The sequence below is a fragment of the Nelumbo nucifera genome, chromosome 2 (assembly GCF_055504915.1).
Source record: "Nelumbo nucifera cultivar China Antique chromosome 2, China Antique-T2T, whole genome shotgun sequence".
Lineage (NCBI taxonomy): Eukaryota > Viridiplantae > Streptophyta > Magnoliopsida > Proteales > Nelumbonaceae > Nelumbo > Nelumbo nucifera.
Window position 1 is genome coordinate 64,179,280 of NC_142650.1, and position 20,992 is coordinate 64,200,271.

General features: G+C 35.8%; 1 protein-coding gene across 2 annotated transcripts; it reads left to right on the plus strand.

Moving 5' to 3' along the window:
- Positions 1–4,038: 4,038 nt before the first annotated feature.
- LOC104607654 (uncharacterized protein At2g38710-like) lies at positions 4,039–17,974 on the plus strand. Of its 2 annotated transcripts, XM_010273331.3 has the most exons (5): positions 4,041–4,404; positions 5,256–5,375; positions 14,253–14,367; positions 14,902–14,995; positions 17,307–17,974. In XM_010273331.3, the coding sequence occupies exons 1-5, from the start codon at positions 4,301–4,303 to the stop codon at positions 17,504–17,506; spliced, it is 633 nt and encodes a 210-aa protein (XP_010271633.1). In that variant the 5' UTR covers positions 4,041–4,300; the 3' UTR covers positions 17,507–17,974. The 2 variants fall into 2 exon arrangements, with proteins under 2 accessions (XP_010271634.1, XP_010271633.1); XM_010273332.3 differs by lacking the exon at positions 5,256–5,375 and having other exon boundaries at positions 4,039–4,404.
- Positions 17,975–20,992: the final 3,018 nt, after the last annotated feature.

Sequence of the window (20,992 nt, forward strand, 5' to 3'; positions counted from 1 at the left end):
TGTCATATATTATCATATTAAATAAAAAGTAAGTGTGATGTATTAGAATTATTTTTACATAAAAAATTAAAAAAATGTAGAAAAAATTGAACACACCTATAATTCTATATTTACACTACTATTAAAAATATGAATAAAATTGTGAAACTTTCTTTTGACTAAAATACTCAAATTTGAATTTAGTCCCTATTTAATTGTAAGGTTTAAATTGTAAATTGAACTACTACTTTTCATCTTATTCAATTTCCTCTATTTGAATATTACAATTTTTTTATAAATGAACAAAAGAAAAAAGATACACCAAAAAGAAAAGGCACTAAAAAAAGAAGAGTCTAGCAAAGCAAGTAGGCCTCTCAATAAATGATACTTGAAACTTCACAACTCGATCCAATTATCACATATTTGGATGAGATTTTTATGTTGATTAATAATAAACATAAAAAATATAAAAATGAAAAATAAAGCAACATAAAATTTATAGAAAAATTTGAATATATTATTATTATATTCAACAGGAATGGAAATGGGATTCCAATTCCACACCAATCAAACAGTTGGAATTGGAATAACCCATTCCAAACCCCTATTTAGCCCCAAATAGGAATGGCAACGGGGCAAGGCGGGGACGAGGAGCCTCTCCCCATCCTTGTCCTCGCGAAAATCTCCATCCCCATCCTTGTCCTCATCCCCGCTAACGGGGACAAGGTTATCCCCATCCCCATCCCCACGGGGATCCCCATCCCGGCAGGGATGCCCGTTCCCCGTAATTTTTATAATGTTAACCATTTTATTTTGTTTTTTTTTTTATTTTATTTAAAAATGAAATAATTAAAATTTACAATGCTATTAGAAAACATTCAAACATATTCAACCATATTTTTAAAAATATTAATATATAAATGTATATGTACATATATACATATATAACATATGCATACATATATACATATATACATATATTAGTGGAGATCCCACGGGGCGGGGATCGGGGTTCCCGTGGGGCGGGGAGTGCTCTCCCAGTCCCTGCTAATAGGGATGAAAATTTCCCCATCCTCGTCCTTGCGGGAGGAAAATCATCCCCATCCCCACGGGAATCGAGGAAATGGGGAAAATTGCCATCCCTAACCCCAAGTTTTACATTTCGATACATATCCAACAAATTATGAACTAATTTCGGGTGTCGTGTCAATAATTTTTCAAAATCTTATATACAATTTTGTAACACCTTATTTATTTCTTCTAAGAATTCCAAGATTTCCTGTAAAAAATCAATATTTTTTCTAAAAATGATATTAACTTCTAGCCGATAAGGGCATCTTTTTGCCCCTAATACCAATAAAAATAATGCTTTTCATATAAAATCCAGAATAAGATAGCTTTTTTGAAAAAAAAAATCATATAAGGGTAATGGACTGTTGAAGATACAAACCATCTATGTCTTGCACGTAGAAAGATGATAGATAATAGAAAATCTATGTCTTGCACGTAGAAAGATGATAGATAATAGAAAATCTAAGAACAACCCCAAATGAAATAGAAATAGAGAAGTTTATCGAAATTACTTACCTACCACTCTTCATATCCAATTTCTTGATAGCAACAACCATTCCATTTCCACTCTTTGAAGGTAAAAATGTCCTCTCATCAATCCAACCCTTGAAAACCCTCCAGAAGCCACCCTGGCCAAGCACAACTTCAGGTTTGAAATTCTTCCTTGCGGCATTTAGTTCTGCGAAAGTGAAAACCTTCAGGTGTGGGGTCGGTAAGATTTGCCCGTCTGGATAATACTTCACCGAGAGTTCTACTTGTTGAATACTGGTTAGTGCCAACGTTGCTGCTGCCTGAAAATCTATCGCTACTGTTAAGCTTCAATGTCCCTATGTGAGGATGAAAAACATAGAACCCATATGAAATTTTAGAGAATTGATTAATTATTTGACCAAAATTTTTAGATTTTTATCAGAAAAAAAACCCAAATAGAGCATTAGCAATTAGAACATTAGAACTCTTCTTTGGCATAGAATAAGAAAATCAAAGAATTATTCGTATTTCTTTGGCATGGGAGGAAGACGAGCAACAATGTGTTGTTCCTTTATTTTATACTAGTAAATATGGACGTGTGTTGCATGTTGAAATTTTATTATTATTATTATTATTATTATTATTATTATTATTATTATTATTATTATTATTATTATTATTTAATTTTGTATTCCATTTCCATCATAAATAAAGATAATTTTTATTTTAACAATTTTTTTATTTATATGATGAATATATAACATTAGAAATGTCCCCTAATGTTTTTGACAAAATTGTATACTTTTCATTTTTTTGTGTTCTATCTTTTTTAAATATTTATTATTCATCGTTAATAAAAATATTTCTTACATTTCATACTTAATTTTATTTAGTATAATGAATATATAATATTAGAGGTATGCTCAATTCCATTTTTTGTATTTTTATATATTATTTATTTTGATTTTTTATTATTTGATTATGGCATTATTGGTTAACCCATTTGACCCAAATGGTTGAATTGCATACCCACCACTAGGATGGAAGAAAATGGTTTTATTTTCAAATTATTTTTCAAAATATTTATTTTATTGCCAATTGGTTTTAAATTTTATATTCCATTTCCATCATTAATTAAAGTATTTCTTATTTATCATACTTATTCTTGTCTAATATGATGAATATATGATATTAAATATGTTCCCAGAATTTTCTTTAATTTTTATATTTTTTGCATTTCATGAAGTTTTAATTTTTTATTTAATTGTGACAACAATGCAACATGGGTTGGTCTATTTGACCCAAATTTGTTTAATTTCTTACTACCACATAAAAATACTGTTTTTCAAAGTCAATTTCAAAATTACAAGTTTTTATGTTATTAGAATTATTTATGTATGAATTTAGTTTGTGGAATTTAGTAATTAAAAGAAACAAAAATGCCTTAAAATGTATGGTTAAATGAGGGTGAATGAGAATTAATACCTTAAATGGAATTTAATGAGAGAGATTTCTGCCCTCATAATAGATAGGGCCCCTATTTCAAAAAAGGGTATTTTAGTCTAAAAAATTTCAAAAATCTTAGACCCTATTTGTACTTTAATTTTTATATTTTTTTGCATTTGATCAAGTTTTAATTTTTTATTATTTAATTGTGGCAACAATGCAACTTGGTTTGGCCTATTTGACCCAAAATTGTTTAATTTCTTGCCACCACATAAAAATATTGCTTTTTCAAGCCAATTTCAAAAGTACAAGTTTTTATGTTATTAGAATTATTTATGTATGGATTTAATTAGTGGAATTTATTAATTAAAAGAAACAAAAATGCCTTAAATGTATGGTTAAATGAGGGTGAATGAGAGTTAATACCTTAAATGGAATTTAATGAGAGTGAATTGAATGCAATGAATAATAGTATTTAAATTACATTTTCTACCCTCATAATAGATAGAGACCTTATTTAAAAAAGGGGTATTTTAGTCCAAAAAATTCTAAAAATCTTAGACCCTATTCTACTTTTTATAGTAGTATATAGATTTTTCAAAAAAAAAGTTATCCTTTTAAAGACATTATACGAAAATTATTATTTTTATTGATATTAGGGGTAAAAAGAAAAATTGCCTTTTGATATTAGGGCAAAAAATTGCCCTTATCGGCTAAAAGAACACCGAAATTCCGAAATGGTCGAAGTTTACAGGATTTAATAATTAATAAATTAATCATTTAAAATCAACGGAATTGGCAATTCCAGTCCCGCCTTGATCCAAACACGAACTTGAAATTGGGGACCGAATTCTAAACACCGGTTGTTGCGTCGGTGCTCTAGCACCGGATTTTGTCGGTGTCCTAGGATGAATAGGACCATTTGCATCTTTTTGGGGCTAATTTAGTCATTTCATCCACCACGAGAATCTTTGACTGAACCGGGACGCTGCGAACTACGATGTTTATTGTTTCCCTACGAGAGTGGGGGCGATTTAGGAACTCAACAAAATATTTAATTTGAAAGAAGCTGTATAGTGGGAGAAAGAGAGAGAGAGAGAGAGGAAAAGCTTATTTAGCTTCATTCTCTCTTCCAAATTTCTCTTTCGTTCAGGCACGACAGAGCTTCAGAAAAAGAAAAGGATTTTTCTTCATTTTCTCATTCGATAAAGTTCTTAAAAGATTGAAGTCAGAATTATTGACTCTCTCGCGACTATCCAGAAATCCTCTTCCAGATTTCTAAACGGACTCTTTACCTTCTTTTTTTTTTTTTGGATTTTCTTCTGTACCGAAAATGGTTTCTGCGAATCAGGAGATGGTGGTTTACTGTTTTGACACGCTTGTAGCTCATTACAATAGTGAAGAGGCGCCTCCACCAGCTTTTGATGCCGAGCAACAGTAAAGTTTTTGACGTTCCGATCTTTTTGTTCCATCTAATTTTAGATTAATTATTACTGGTGAAGATATCTTCGTTGTTCGGTTTCGTAATTTGAAGGATTTTATGCTTTTTTATTAATCTATATATTTAATATTTATTGGGTACTCTTGATTACTCTTGACTTTGGAGTTTGAATCCTCCACCCCACATACACGAGGAATGAAGAAATTCTGTTGTAAAAAGATTGGTTTTTCTGTTTGCTATAAAACTCATTCCCTTTACAGATTTTCCAATGATTTTTTTTTTTATCTCATTCTCCTTGGGTTTGATTTTCTTTTCCATGTATTTTATCTTCATAGTGGCTTCTTATCCGTTTTTAGTTTTTTCGCCCATTATTTCAACGCATGCTCCTTCACAAGTTACATCTTTGATGGTCCATTATTATACTGTATAGTTATACTGAGATTGGTTTTGTGTCAAAACAAATAAAAAAGAGAAAAAAGAGAAGAAAAAAAAACTCTGCATTAAGGCAACTGGAAGCAAAATCAGCCATTTTTTTGAGCCAGTTGATCCATTTGAAAATTGGATAGGTTTTGAATTTCATGATATTTATGATCGATTCATCTATGTTGTTATTTCTTCTTTAAGCAGCTTTCATTTTGGAGCCAATGCATGTTGTGTACTTAATGCTTCGTTGTCTTTTATGAGCTGTTTTATGTGATCTCATGGGAAAAGGCATTTTAATATTATAGAAAATAAAATCTCCTTATACTACATTGTTTATGTGCATACTTGGATAATGTTTGCATTGGATGCTATAACTTAGTCTGTCTGTTTTTCACATCTGAGAACTGGAACTTCTCTTTTTCAGCCCACTGTTTGTCACCTGGAAGAAATTGGTGAATGGTGGGGAGCCTCGTCTACGGGGATGCATTGGAACTCTGGAAGCTCGTTGTTTGATTAATGGGTTCAGGGACTATGCTTTAACCAGGTATTGTAAAACAATTACATTACATTGAAGTACAATACTTGATTTCGGCAAGAAGAAAGATCTCGATCAAGAGATGAGTGGAGGAGAAGAGAAGAAGAAGGAAGAAGAAAGAAGAAGAAGAAGAAGAAGAAGAAGAAGAAGAGAGGAGAGAAGAAAGAGGTGAAATATTTAGACCAAAAAACATAAATTGGCGGTGCCCATGATTTGTATTTATAAGTTAGGGCGACTACATAAAAAATAAAAGATTAAAAAGACAAAAATGCCCCTGTGACACATAATTGAGATTACATCACTCCCCCTCAAGTTGGGGTGTAGATATCAATCATCCCCAACTTGTCACAAAGATTATAGTGCCGCATGGAATTTAATCCTTTAGTAAGGATGTCTGCCAGTTGTTCCTCAGAGCTGATGTAGGGAGTGCAAACTTCTCATTTTTCCAATTTTTCCCTGATGAAGACTTTGTCAACCTCTATATGTTTAGTTCTATCATGGAGAACAGGGTTGGTTGAAATGTTAATAGCAACCTTATTGTCACAGTATAATAGCATAGGATCACTAAGAGGAAAGCCCAATTCACCCAAGAAATTCTTTATCCATAGAAGTTCTGCCACACCATGAGACATGGCTCTATATTCAGCTTCTGCACTTGATCTGGTCACCACCACACTTTGTTTCTTACTCCTCCAAGTAACCAAGTTTCCCCCAACAAAAGCACAATAGCCACTAGTAGATTTTCTGTCATCCACAGAACCAGCCCAATCTGCCTTAGTGTAAACCTCAACTCTCATATGCCCATGTTTTCCAAATAGGAATCCTATCCCATGAAATTTCTTCAAATATCTAAGAACTCTGTGTGTTGCCTCCAAGTGTGTGGCCTTGGGAGCATGCATAAACTGACTAAGGACTCCCACTGTATACGCAATGTCAAGTCTTGTCATAGATAGGTAGAGAAGTTTGCCCACCAACCTTTGATACTGCTTCATATCTGCTATGGGCTCATCACTGCAATCCCCGAGCCTGTGGTTTACATCTATAGGAGTGTCAGCAGGTTTTGCTCCAAGCTTCCCTATATCTTTCAGGAGATCAAGAACATATTTCCTTTGGGAGATGAAGATACCCTGATTAGAGCGGGCCACTTCAATTCCAAGGAAATAACGTAAAGGCCCCAAATCCTTCACTTCAAATTGGGTGGCCAAGAATCTTTTCAATCTTTGTATCTCTGAGTTCCAATCACCAGTGACAATAATGTCATCAACATACACAATTAAAGCTTCCATTCTTCCTTGCTCTCTCTTCACAAAGAGTGTGTGACCAGACTGGCACTGCTTAAAACCTATCTGTTGAACTGTATTGTGGAACCTAATGAACCAGGTCCTTGGAGACTGTTTTAAACCATACAAAGATTTCTTCAGTCTACATACTTTCTACTCATCTCCTTTAGCACGAAAACCTGGAGGTTGGATCATATACACTTCTTCTTCTAAGTTACCATTCAAAAAAGCATTTTTAATGTCCAACTGATGAAGTTCCCAATCTAGATTTGCTGCTAAAGAAAGGAGGACTCTAATAGAATTCATTTTTGCTACAGGTGCAAAGGTTTTTGCATAATCAACTCCATACACCTGTGAAAAACCTTTTGCAACTAGCCGAGCCTTGTATCTCTCCACTGTGCCATCTGCCTTATGTTTCACAGAGAATACCCATTTGCACCCCACATGTTCCTTTCCTTCAGGAAGATCTACCAGATCCCACGTGCCATTTTTGTGAAGGGCATTGATCTCCTCCTTCATTGCATCTATCCATTCAGGAGTAAGTAAATCTTTTGCAACACTCTTAGGAAGGGAAACACTATCAATAGCAGAGAGGAAAGCACGGAAAGAGGGTGAAACATGACCATAGGATAAGGAAAGGGCCATCGGGTGGTGTGTGGTCCATGATCTGACACCTTTCCTCTTAGCAATAGGAAGATCTAGATCACAATTAGAAGTATCAATATCAATGGGCTCAGGGATGTCAACTGGAACAATGGTACCTGGATGCGATGATTGATTTAACCCCTGAGAGTTCGATGGCACAGGTTGCACAGCTTCAGGATACTTTGTGTCTATTGAACTTCGTTGATCACGGCCTTGACTTTTGTACCGCTGTCTACGAAAGACCCGAAATGGAGGGGGGTTAGGAGGAGAAGGCAACAAAACATGTCTCTGTTTCTCCTTGCTTGGACTCTCCCTCTGAGGAGAAGCAAGAAAAAAAGGCACATCTTCAAAGAAAGAAACATCCATAGATACAAAGTACTTTTTGGAAATAGGGTCAAAGTAACGATAACCTTTTTAGGAAAGGGAATAGCCAAGGAATACATAAACAATGGCTTTGGGATCTAACTTACCACAGGTAGGTGATAGATCATGGACAAAACACTTACACCCAAAGACATGCAAAGGGATAGGAAACAATGGAGCTGTAGGGAAGATAAGCTGATGAGGGGACTTGTATTCCAAGAGACGAGATGGCATCCGATTGATAAGATAAGCTACAGTCATAACATCATCCACCTAGAACCTTTTTGGAACATTCATGTGTATCAACAACCCTCGAGCAACCTCTAAGATGACGATTCTTTCTCTCTGCAACCCCATTCTGTTGAGGGGTTCGAGCACAAGAACTACGATGAATAGAGCCACAAGTTTCAAAAAATTTTGTGAGGTCACCATGAAAGTACTCTTTGGCATTGTCTGATTAGAAAGTTCGAACCTCCGTCTGAAATTGTGTGTATACCATACGTTGGAAGGCTTTCACAAGTTTAGGAACTTCGTACACTCACGTATATCGAGAGAAGTCATCAATGAAAGATATGAAGTATCTGTAGCCATGTTCTGTTGGAATATTTATAGGTCCCCAAACATCAAAATACACAATGGAAAAGGAAACATTTGATTTTTTATTACGTAAAGAAAATGAAGTTCTACAATGTTTGCTTAGCTGACACACTTGACACTGAAAATCATTAATAGACACATTCTTAAACAATTTTGGAAACAAATACTTTAAGGACTCAAAAGACAGATGACCCAAACGATTGTGCCACAAAATAACCTGACTTTTATTTGACTGACTCAAAGACTTTGAGGCCGTAAGACCAACTCTATTCTCCAGCACATAGAGGCCATTCACCATGTTCCCTTTACCATTCGTCCTCCCGGAGGCCAAATCCTGAAAGACACAAGATTGAGGAAAAAAGGTTATTGAGCAGTTTAAAGAGTGTGTAATGTTGCTAATAGATAGTAAATTAATAGGTAGTTTTGTAACATGTAAAATATCTGATAGGGGTAAGCCAAATGGGAAAGATATAAATCCTCGACCAGCAATGGAGGAGAATGATCCATCAGCTAACCTCACTTTATCTTTGCCAGAAAGAAGGGTGTATGATTGGAAAATGGTTGACTTTCCCGTCATGTGATTGGAAGCACCAAAATCAATAATCCATGGGGATTCAAAGGTATCGATAGACACATAGAATGCAGAAGCTAAGTTACCTGAGGAAGAGGCAAAAGATGTTGAAGGAGTGGGTCCAAAATCAGTTTGTGTAGGGCCCTACCATATTGCTCCAAATGGTCACGAAAGACAGTGATAATATTTTCCTTAAGATCGGACCTAGGGGGGCAATCTTGAGAGTTCATAGTAGTTCCTCCACTCTACAACTCATGAGAGGCCAAGTTAGTCGAGGTGAACCTTTTCTAATTTGATTTCTTGTTCTGTTCTTGTGCTGATTTCTTATTTAGGTCTTGTGCCCACTTTGGCTTGTCATGCAATTCCCAACATGTCTCCCGTGTGTGTCGGGATTTCTGACAATGAGAGCACCACAGTTTATTCTTATCATCAACCCTTTTCTGACCATTTCCCTTTCTTGCTGAATTGATATTACCTCTTGTGGCTAAGGCAATGGTCTCCCCCTTGGGAGGATTCATGGAAGATTTCCTACTTTCCTCGGATTGAACCAGCGCATACACCTCTTGGACAGAGGGAAGACCCTTGCTGCCCAAAATTTGAACTCGAATGGGTTATATATGGGATTAAGTCCCAATAGAAAAGCAAACACCAGCTGCTGTGACACTAACTGTTTGTAGGCTTTGGCATCCTTTTCACTCTCCCAGTTAATGTTCTGATAGTAATCTAACTCTTTCCAAATAGATGTGAGGGCAGAATAGGTGGATAAGCTTCTTTCCCCTTGTTTACACGTTGCAGACTCGGCTTGCAATTGATAGATTCTAGCATAGTGCCTCTGTTCGGAGTAAGTTGACCTTGCTTGTTCTCATATTTCCTTGGCTGTTTCAGCCCACATAAAGTTCTGCTTCACTGATGGTAGTATAGTAGTCAAGAGCCATGACATAATCATGCAGTTTTCCTGGTCCCATTTATCATATTCAGCCGTACCAGTCCTAGTTCCTTCACTTTTCCATTGATATACCCTGCTTTACCCCGGGCTGTGATGTACAGCCGCATCTCCTTGACCATGTCAAATAATTTCTGCCATCTAAGGGAGTAATGGTCGTTGGAAAGCTCACGGAGTCAATACTGTTGTTCATTCCTCCTTGGTTAAAAGAGGCTCCAGAGGTTGCTGAATCTTTAGAATTCATGACTGACGCTCACTAAGACCACAACAGTCCCTTCACTTCAGTCAATACACACAAATGGACTACACAGCCCTTACTTTAAGTTTTCTGACAGTTGGAACACAATCACAGCCTTGCTGCAACACACTCTCACTGATCTAACAGGCCTCTCCAAGGCTAATATAAGCCACAAGCATCAGTACTCTGCTGCTGTATTAGCCATCTGAACAATTTCACAGGTGTAGCAGACTTCTCCAAGGCTAATATAAGCCACAAGCATCAGTACACGGTTGCTGTAACAGTCAACTAAACCAAGTCACTCATGACCTACAACTAATTCCACAAGTTCACAGGTTTCTAGATCATCCGACCCACAAAGAAAGGGTTAAACCTCCCTTATACCATTCGGTCAAGGCAACCCTCAACCTGTTCTTGGTACCAGCACCAAGAACCAAAGAAAAAAGGTTTAAAGAAAACCTGTCCAAGTTCAGTTTAGGTGGTTTCTGGATTTTCCAGTCCAAGAATAATAAAAGAGAACAGAAAAAAGGAGCCGCCAACCTCTTGGAAGGACTCAACCAGTCATCAAGAATTTTCTGCAATCACTTCAGTTGATTTCCGCCCAGAACAGGAGAGGGAGATCCAGCCGATGAGTTCTCAGGTCCAGAACAATCTTCTGCAATCACTTCCGTTGAGTTTCTGCCCAGAACTGGAGAGGGGGATTCAGCTGATGAGCTGACTTCGTTTCTTCTTTCTCAGTCAAGTGAACACAGAGGATGTCATCGACCAAAAAAATAATTACAGAGCACCAACCAGCTCTGATACCATGATTTCGGCAAGAAGAAAGATCTCAATCAAGAGATGAGAGGAGGAGAAGAGAAGAAGAAGAAGAGAGGAGAGAAGAAAGAGGCGAAATATTTAGATCAAAAAACATAAACTTGTGGTGCCCAGGATTTGTATTTATAAGTTAGGGTGACTACATAAAAAATAAAAGGTTAAAAAGACAAAAATGTCCCTGCGGCACATAACTGAGATTACATCAATACTTAGTTTCATCAAGCATTAGTGACGGTAAATTCATATTATAAAGCATAGTACTTTTACAGGAGGCAGCAATTTTTTTTGCCTCCACTTTTTCTTCCCCTTTCCAATTCTAGTTGTGCTCTTTTTCCTTTGATTTGTCATGTTATTCAGCTGTGGCATGTAATCTTGATGGGATTTTAGAGTGCTTCTACTTGAGTTAATTTGTTGGAATATTTGGAAGAAAAGGCACCGTAGGATCTTTCAGTTCTCTTCAAATGAGAAACTTTGTGTTTAATTGGAATTTTTTTTGTCTGTAGTGGATAGCATAGTGTAAAGCAACATTTTGCTTTTGTCCCTTCTTACATATCATCTACTCCATTGATTTTTTTATTAGCCACTACTTGGTAATCTTGGGCTGACAAGCATGAGAATGCAGGTTGAAGTCTGAGGTTATGAGAAATGATTGTACTTTTCTTATAAAAAGAATGGTTGTACTTCGTACATTTATTTCACCATCATGTTTTATGTATAACAACTACTTTTCAAGTTCTATATTGAGCTACATTTTTCTTTTTTGAAGAAAGTAACTGAAATGCATTATTGAAACCAAGGCAAGAAGATGAAGGTGAGAGAATATAAACTGTATACAATCTGCAATAATCCTCCAACAGAAAAATAAGAAGACACAGAGTTCTTGCTATACAAGAAACTCTTCAATACCCCCTAGCCAGATCATCAGCCACTGTTTGTGATCTCTTGGGGTTCACCTTAAGAAAGATTAGAAAGAGTTCAGGTTGCATCTGATCTTATTAAGATAATGTGCCAATCTCCATGGATTTTTGAGGTCACTTCCATGGAACTTTTGTCTCCTAGCTTATTTTACATAAATGGAGCACTAATATGAAGGATGATGCAACTATTCTATTATCCTTGAACCAGTAAGAAGGACCATCACATTCACTTCATATGAAATATAATAGGATACTACTAGGCCATCACGTTTACTTTGCAGGAAACATAACATTATACTACTGGTCTGGTATGCAGGCATCCTACTCCAGGATTCATTTAGTAATTGTGCACTTGACAAGACCCCTCTTTCAGCTAGTGTTATGCATCTTCGTTCTTCTTAACATAAAACGTTTTTCGTAAAAATGAAATTAAAAATAAAACAAAATGAGGTCCCCTTCTTCTTCCTTCTCTTTAGGAATCTTACACCTCCTTATGCTTGGGAGGCTTATTTCTCTTATGTTCTGAAATATATGTCATGCCTCCAGGTAGTGAAGCACCTCATGTCATGCCTCTGTGTTTTAAAACATTGGAAGAAACAAATGGTCCACTGTTTCCATAACATCAACTCAAAAATTGCATGTTATATTACATAACCCCATGCCTCTTCCATTGAAAATGTCAATGGTAAGATCCTTTCTCAAAGCAGCTCAGCACACCATAAATGCAATCTTGGAGGAGAATAAAGGCATTGCATATGGTTCTTTAGCATCCAAAGTTTGGCATATCAATCCAAACAAGTGTTTGGATAAGAAGAGAGATGAGCCCCATGCCTAAGATCATAATCCTCTTGATTTGGACCTGGTTTTGTTATTTTGTAACATGTGCCTTGTAGTTAAATGGGCTTGACCTCCTAGTTATTTAGATCTCACCTGAATCCAGTGTTTTAAAAGCGCAAGGCACAAAAAAAGCGCAAGGGCCAATTTGTGCCAGAGGCGCAAGGCGAGGCACACGCCTTTTTAAGAAAGGCGCAAAATTACAAAAAAAAAGCTAAAAAATAAAAAAAAAGTCAGAAATTTCCAAAAAAAATGCCCAAAAATTAAAAAAATGCAAAAAATTTAAAAAATATTAAACATAATGTTAATAAAAATATAAACTTAAGTTTTAAAATAAATGATTCAAAAAACCTATTATCTAAAATTAAAATACATAAACATAACATGTAAAGTGTATTCAAATGAAATTTTAAAAATAAAAGCAAAGCATTTTCAAGCATATAAAACCCACAATCTCTTTTTTTCCTTAATTGCATTGCTTCAAGTAGTTAATGTGATGTAAACATATTGCATTCTTGATTCTATGAGTCGCCTTTGTAGCACGCCCCTCGAGGTAAGCCCAAACGGGTCTGAAATTCTTATTTCTCACATAAAAAAATAATGATTTTACAACTTTCATTGCCTTTTAAGAAGATGTTTTATTGCAATGAATGAATGAACAACTTTCATTGCCTTTTAAAAAGGCGCATGCCTGGGCTGAGGCGCAAGGTGCATCAGGCACATGCCTAGGCGCACCAGGCGCACGCCTTTTGAAAGAGGTGCGCCTCAAGTGCGCCTTTTAAATCACTGCCTGAATCTCAGGTTGCACTCTATCTCTATGTTAGTTATTTTGAAGCACTGTGGTACCATGGGTTCCTTTTTCAGTGGCCACAGTGGGGGAAGGGAAGAGAGTTCCATAAGAGGGTGATAGCCACGCCATAAATCTCTCCACATTTAACTCTGCTGCCATTTCCTACACTGTACCCATCATTTTGATAAACCAAGGTAGATTTTCTTAGTTCCCTTCTAGACAGCATTGTCATGTTCAGGCCTCTACATGATCCCAATTCATATTCCTGGTGCCTACTCACAATGGTGTTCTACCATGGGCCTTCTTTTTCCCCATATATTTCCTAACATTTTTATTTGATGTTGGTAAAGCCTATGCTAAGCGTGATAAAATGATCCATCCATTTCTTAATATTATCAGTGAAATGTTTTCGTTCAATTGTTTCTGCTGACAGTAACATAAATTATGCTTGTAAATATTCTCTAACAATTTCACCAATAAAAAAATTCTTACAATTTCTAGTATTTCTTTAGGTATCACTTGTTTTGGTCAAGTTTTACTTTCTAATTTATGTAAATATAATGAGTAAGCTGCATGTATGGAACTAACAATCAAAATGGACTTGTAAGATTAGGGGTGTCAACGGTATTCAAAAATCCAATTTTGAATTCGAGATTCGACATAATCGAATCGGATTCAGATAATTTGAATATCTAATCGGTTGAATTTGGATATCCTATTCATACTGAATAACTAATTGGATTCGAATTCAGATACGACCCGATTTGATTCGATAAATATCCAAATTCGACTAATTATTTAATTCTTATATATAATATATAAAATATTTAAATGTCTAATATAATTTATATATATAATAATTAAATGGGTGGTTATTTTTAATGTCTTGCAGTGCTCTAAGGGATTGCCGGTTTCCCCTCATACAACCTCAAGAATTACCTTACTTGGAATGTACAGTTTCCATTCTGACAAACTATGAAACTGCTCTCAACTATCTTGATTGGGAGGTAAGTGTCTTTTTTTCATCTTCAATACAATTATGAAAGTCTTGGATTGGGTCACATCATAACTGTGCTTTATAATTTACACTTGAACTATAATATGTTGGGTGTTACCAGCCAGATCTCCTAGGCTAAGTACATCCAATAGCAATAATCTTAGCCATCTGATTTCTTGTATTTATTTGTATGTCCTGAAAGGCCTGGAAGGGTTTTCTCCAACATGCAGATAGTGCCTGCTTGCATATTTTAGGTGCCTTTGAAACCATCTATCTGAGCAGCTCTGAACCCTCTATCCTTTGTACATGCCATGCCATTCACACTCCCCCATCCCACCTGAAAATATTTGCACTCGTAAATAACAACCCTCTCTCTTGACATGAATGATGAAACCAATATAAGGAAAAAAAAAAGAACTTCCAAAAACTATGTGGATCCGTTTTGGAACTGATTTCATATTCCTTGGTTACTTTTCAATCAATTCTACGGTAGCCTAGGTTTTTGATATTCCCCTTCCTGTCATTGGATGTTTGCTTAATGCAGATAGGTACACATGGTTTAACTATTGAGTTTACTGATCCTGACTACAATGTGAGGCGAAGTGCAACATACTTGCCTGAGGTGGCTGCTCATGAAGGTAAATTTACTTTTGGCTGCTTGTTTGTTTCTCTGTCTAGATTAACCCTCATGTATGATTGCCTGACTTTGCCTGAATAAGGCTTTCTTGAATTGAATTGGATTGATTGCTTGACTTGGAGTGGGACAAGTAATAGGATGGCAAGAAAAGCTTAGAATATTTTATTTGGAAAACTTTGTCCCTTTCCAATAAATATTCATTTGTCATTTTTTAAGTGATGTTTTAAAACTAAATTATGATGTAGTTTAGAATTGGCTTCAATCTAGGGATATGGGCCTGTTGGTTTCTGTCTGGAGCTCTCATAAATTAACAGTTGGTGGATGTTAAGTGGACTAGGGCCAATCATCGGGATGGATTCCACCTATGAGCAGTGATTTAAAGGTGCGCCTAGGCGTACAAGCGAGGTGCATTTTGGGGTATGCGCCTCACCCAGGACCTAGGCACGTGCGCCTGATGCACCTTGTGCCCCAGCCCAGGCATGCACCTTTTTAAAATTTTGCGCTTTTTTTTTTTTAAAGTCTAACGGCTGGGCTGGGGGGCTCTGCCCCCGGACCCCCTCCGAGAACCCCTATTTGCTAATGTTGTTCATTCATTCATTGCAATAAAATATCTTCTTAAAAGGCAATAAAAGTTATAAAATCATTATTTTTTATGTGAGAAATAAGAATTTCAGACCCTAACATAGACTTGTTCGGGCTTGCCTCGAGGGGCGTGGTGCAAATGCGATCAAGAATGCAATATCTTTTACATTACATTAGCTACTTGAAGCAATGCAATTAAGAAAAAAATGAGATTGTGGGTTTTACATGCTTGAAAATGCTTTATATGTTTGTTTTTATTTTTAAATTTTCATTTGAATACGCTTTACATGTTATTTTATGTATTTTAATTTTAGATAATAGTTTTTTAAAATTTAAGTTTATATTTTTTATTAATATTATGTTTAATATTTTTTGAATTTTTTGCATTTTTTAAAATTTTTTGGCATTTTTTTGAATTTTCTAACTTTTTTTGTAATTTGGGGCCTTGCTTAAAAAGGTGCACGCCTCGCCTTGTGCCTTGTGCCTTGTGCCTCAGGCGCAAATTGGCCCTTGTGCTTTTAAAACACTGCCCTATGAGAGGGCCTACACCAAAAATCTGCATGATCAGATTGCTTTGATAATCTGAATCATTCATCATTTTCAGAGCATTTGAAGAGTTCAAGTGTAATTTTTCTACCATTCAAACATTTTCTGGAAAAACATACATTAAAAATTTAGCTGGATCTTCAGTCCAGTTAGCATTCAAGGTCGGACTTATTGAATGGTCATTATCATTCTAATAAATCTAGGACAGATGGCAAGTTATGAACACCCAGACTGGTTGTCAGTCCTGTATCCCAGGCTCAAGCTTTTGCCATTAGTTCAATATGTAAACAAGAATAAGTTAAAGCTTTAACGGCGGGAATGTAATTAGTGGTACATTTTTTGGTCAAAGATGAAATCTGCCCATATTTACCAAAGCTAAAAGTTCAACATCTATGTCTAATTAAATCTCAAGCAGGGTTTGAAATTAAACTTAAGTTTCACAAATAATGATACAAACAGTAGAAGTTAAAGGCAAGAAACGTAATCATAGTATGCTTCATGGTAGGAAATGAAAATTTTCCTTAGTCCCTAAGGCTCAGTTTGGAACACGGTTCAAAATATCGATTCGCCCGACATGCCGGTAGGGGCATATCGGGCATCTCGATACTTGTTTTTTTACTTTTTTTTATTTTTTTTTCAAAACTGGTTCAGGGGAGTCGGTCTAGGACCCCTCCATCCTCTGAACCGGTCAGACCCCCGATACACCCACTATAGGGGCATATCGGAAGGGTCCCGGAACGATACGTATCGGCCGATACAGGCCGATACGTAACGATACTTTGAACCTTGGTTTGGAAGGAGTATAAATGCAAATATGTAGAGTGCAAAACCTTATATTTTGCATAATTTTATATGTATTTGCACAGTACATATTCGCATTTGTACTCTTTCCAAACTCAGCCTAAATAATGGAAGCCCTTTTTAACTTGGGGACTAATTGAATGATACAAGTATCCTTGAAAGAATTGATCAGAAGTTATTTTTGTTTTAACTCACCCATTCGGTGTATATTAAATAATATTTTCTAACAAAAAAATCTTAATACAGTTTGTTTTCTAGTTTTCCTTCCATATATTTGAAACTTGTGGTATAAATATTTTGGAAATCTTGGCTGTGTATAGTTTGATCAAAATTTTCAGTTCCAAGTTTTTGTTTATTTATTGACTGGGTGCTTCTGGTTGTAGGTTGGACAAAAGTGGAGACAATTGACTCATTGATGCGCAAAGCAGGTTATAATGGCATCATCAATGAGTCACTCCGTAAGCGAATCCGCCTTACTCGCTATCAGAGCACAATCTACACAATGCACTACAATGACTATACCTCCTACGTTAAAAGAACCAGAGGAGCTGCCCCTACAGTTAATAGGGTCAAGCACAATTAACCATTGATTGTTCCAATCAGCTTTAATCATAAACAAAGTTGATTTGGAATTGATAGGCTTAATTTATGAGCAATTGGGTTCTGGAAGGGTTTCTGTATGTTCCAGCCCTATTGCTTAATTGCAGTTCTGATTTGTTACTCTTCAAATTCATTTGATTTGAAGATCAACAGTGCTCTTAAGATGCACTCATTTTGAATTCATACTCACAAACCTCAGAAGCAATGTTATATTTGTGAAGACTGCGTGTAAATCAACTGCCGAATTATACATCCATAAGTTGGATTTCTAGTTGGCTTCAGATGTTGAAGATGGTGATGATTGTTCATGTATTTATATTTTCTTGAGCTGAAGTTAGCTGATTTCTCTGTGATTTCTTTTTCTTTTACTGTGCTCAATTGTGAGGAAAACATGAATTTATGTCATCTTAACTCACAAGGATTTACCATAAAAACAGTGCATCTTATATAATGCTGTCATCTATCCAGCCTTAACTAGGGAGTCTTGATTGAATAAATCTTCAGTAGGATGCAGATGAATATGATTGACTTGTGCTTTAACTGTTTGACTGAAAAGTTACTTGCAATACAAGAAGAGCTGGGCTTATAATTATTTAGGTTGGATGATACCGACTTCCAAACAAAAGAAAGGATTAAAAAAAACAGCAAAACATCTTTTTCTAGCTTTGAGTTCAATTCTTTTTTTGCCTAGAAATGTAGGTGTGAAGTCACGGTCTCAAGAGTCGATTCTGAGTTATTATTCTATCCAACAGATGTATATTACATAAAGGGAAAATTCCTTTGGCTTGAGTGACAATGTGGTTCCCGAACTTTAAAATGTGACAATGCAGTATCTAAACTTTCAAAATGTGATAATCCATTATTTGTTGTTAACCAGTTCGTTAAACAGCCGTTAAGTGACATTTGAAAAGTCAAAAGTGCCCTTTAAATATCATTTAATTCTCTTTAATAACCATCCAAATGTTGATAAAAAAACTGAATAATCCCAAATCCTGGTTTATTTTATTCAAAAAAAGTTGTGGCTGTTTAGAAGAATCTAGAATTTGGGATTGTTCATTTTATTGTCAATATTTGGACGGTTGATAAAGAGAATTAGATGGCATTCGAAGGGCATTTTTAACTTTTCAAATGTCACTTAACAACTGATTAACAGATTGGTTAACGGTAAGTATTGGATTCACATTTTGAAAGTTTGGGTACTGAATTGTTGCTTTTAAAGTCTGGGGATTAAAGTGTTACTCGAACCAAAGTACAGGGTATTGATCGGGAATTTTTTCTTACATAATACCCTTGATTTAAAGGTAGACCTGTTCATGGGTGGCTTGGGTTGATGGGCCTGGCCCGTGAACGGATCCAATTAATGCCTATTTTAGAGATTTTAATGCCATTAATCTGTAGTGAGGATTTGGGATGGAATCCCGCCTTCGGCCTTCATGGGGTTATGGGTTTGGGGATGAACTATCCGGATTTGAGTGGGAGTGTGTCATGCGTAGAAGCTCCCAAATAGCTTAGGTGTATGAACGTGAACAGGTTTCTGAACCAGAAACTGGGTAGGAGACCAGTTCTACTTTTACCCTAAACTGTTCTTTGTCCAAAACCCAGTAACTTGTTGACCCAAGTGGTCAAACCATTGTCTTGTTTGACTTGAATAACTATTTTTTGGATGGATTTCTATTTCAATTATTTTTTTTTTAATTTTTTTAGCTGTCACTGGCTGATTCATTTGAACTGGATGGTTGAAGTGTTGGCCTGAAAATTTAGGTTTCGGTTTTTCAAACATTGCATAACACATTTAAATTTTGAAACATTTTGATGGATGGTGTTAATCAATTTTTAGATTTTTTATTTTCTGAAGCCTGATAAGTAGGGATGGTTATGGTTTGGTTAAGTAAACTGAAGGCAATCGGTCGATTGGTTTATTCATCAGTTTTTCAGTTAACCAACAAAAAATAAAAAATTCAATTTTTCGGTTTTTGATGATCACCGATCACCCCACTGATAAGGCAAAATTATTAACTGCTCAGTGAATATTTTTTTTTCATACAACTTAGGGCATGCAAAGGTCAATCTGACCAAGTATGAACATCAGAGATTGTAAGACCAAATCTAGCTATCTTATGGGCAGCCATTTTGGCTGTTCTACGAGCAATTTTTGAAGCTATATGGATTTAACTAAATTAAATTTTGGCATATTAGTGGAAAGTTGAATCAATTAAATTTTTGAAGCTACATCACGTTCAACTAATCCTGCTCGTGTTTGCCTACATTTGTCAAGGTATTTTGTCACACATTAAGGGTTTATTTGGGGGGATTAAATCTTATGTTCAGTTGTCTTCACTGAACTTTTTTAGAGAACCCATTTTAACAAAGTCCCTTTTTTGTTGGATGGTAAATTTGAGTTTTTTGGATTTTTCACCAAACATTGTTTATATGCTATTCAGGTGGGAATTAATTTGTGCCCCTTTGGCTTGGCTGAAGTGTAAGCTTCTGGTTTTCTGAGGTGGGCCATAATGCCTTATATGGACAGCCTTTTAATTTATATTTGGTGAAAATTTCAAACAGCCCAAATGAAGAGTAGCAAGGAGAAATCTAATCTTCTCTCCTTATTGTCGACCCAGGTTGTATTAGCATTCTACTAAAACTAAAACGACTACAATAAGTTACAACAGACATAAGAAAGAAAAATAACATAAAAAAAGGCAATGATGCCTTTGTTAACTAATTCTAATATTCTCTACTCAACCTGGATAAAGTTCCAACTTGTTACAAATATAATGCATCCTTAAGCGATCCACACTTTTAGTAAAAATATCAACTATTTGGTCATCAAATTTAACATAGGGAGTAAAAGCCTCTCCACTTGTCACTTTCCCTCTCACAAATGACAATCAACTTCAATGTATTTAGCTCTTCCATGAAAGACAGGATTGGAGGCAATATGTGTTGCAACTTGGCTGTCACAAAACAATTTAATGGGTTGATAAATTGTGATATTCATATCTTGAAAAAAATGCTTCAACCAAACTAGTTCATAGGTAGTATGGGCAATTGCCCTGTATTCAGCTTTAGCACTATTCCTAGCAACCACACTCGGCTTCTTGTTCTTCCAAGTAACAAAATTTTTGCACAAAAAGGTACAATAACCTGTAATAATAGACTTCTTATTCATTGGAGACCCTGCCCAATCTATATTTGAGTACCCTACCAGAGAAATATCTCCCCCTTTCTTATACAAAAGCCCTCGACCAAGAGCACCCTTTAGATACTTCAACACCCTCATAACACCATCCCAATGAGCAATTGTTGGATTCTGCATGAATTGACTAAGGACTCCAACATTAAAGGGGATGCCAAGCCTAGTGATGTAAGATAGATCAACTTACCTACTAGTCTCTGATACTTTGTAGGATCTTCACATTGGGATCCATAGGAGTTTCAACTGGCTTGGATCCCAACAACCCAGTTTCAT

Coding starts and splice junctions, on each gene's coding strand:
- LOC104607654 (XM_010273331.3), top strand. CDS start 4,301: ATGGTTTCTGCGAATCAGGAGATGGTGGTTTACTGTTTTGACACGCTT. Junction 4,405..5,255: donor GCTTTTGATGCCGAGCAACA/GTAAAGTTTTTG, acceptor TCTCTTTTTCAG/CCCACTGTTTGTCACCTGGA. Junction 14,996..17,306: donor TGAGGTGGCTGCTCATGAAG/GTAAATTTACTT, acceptor TTCTGGTTGTAG/GTTGGACAAAAGTGGAGACA.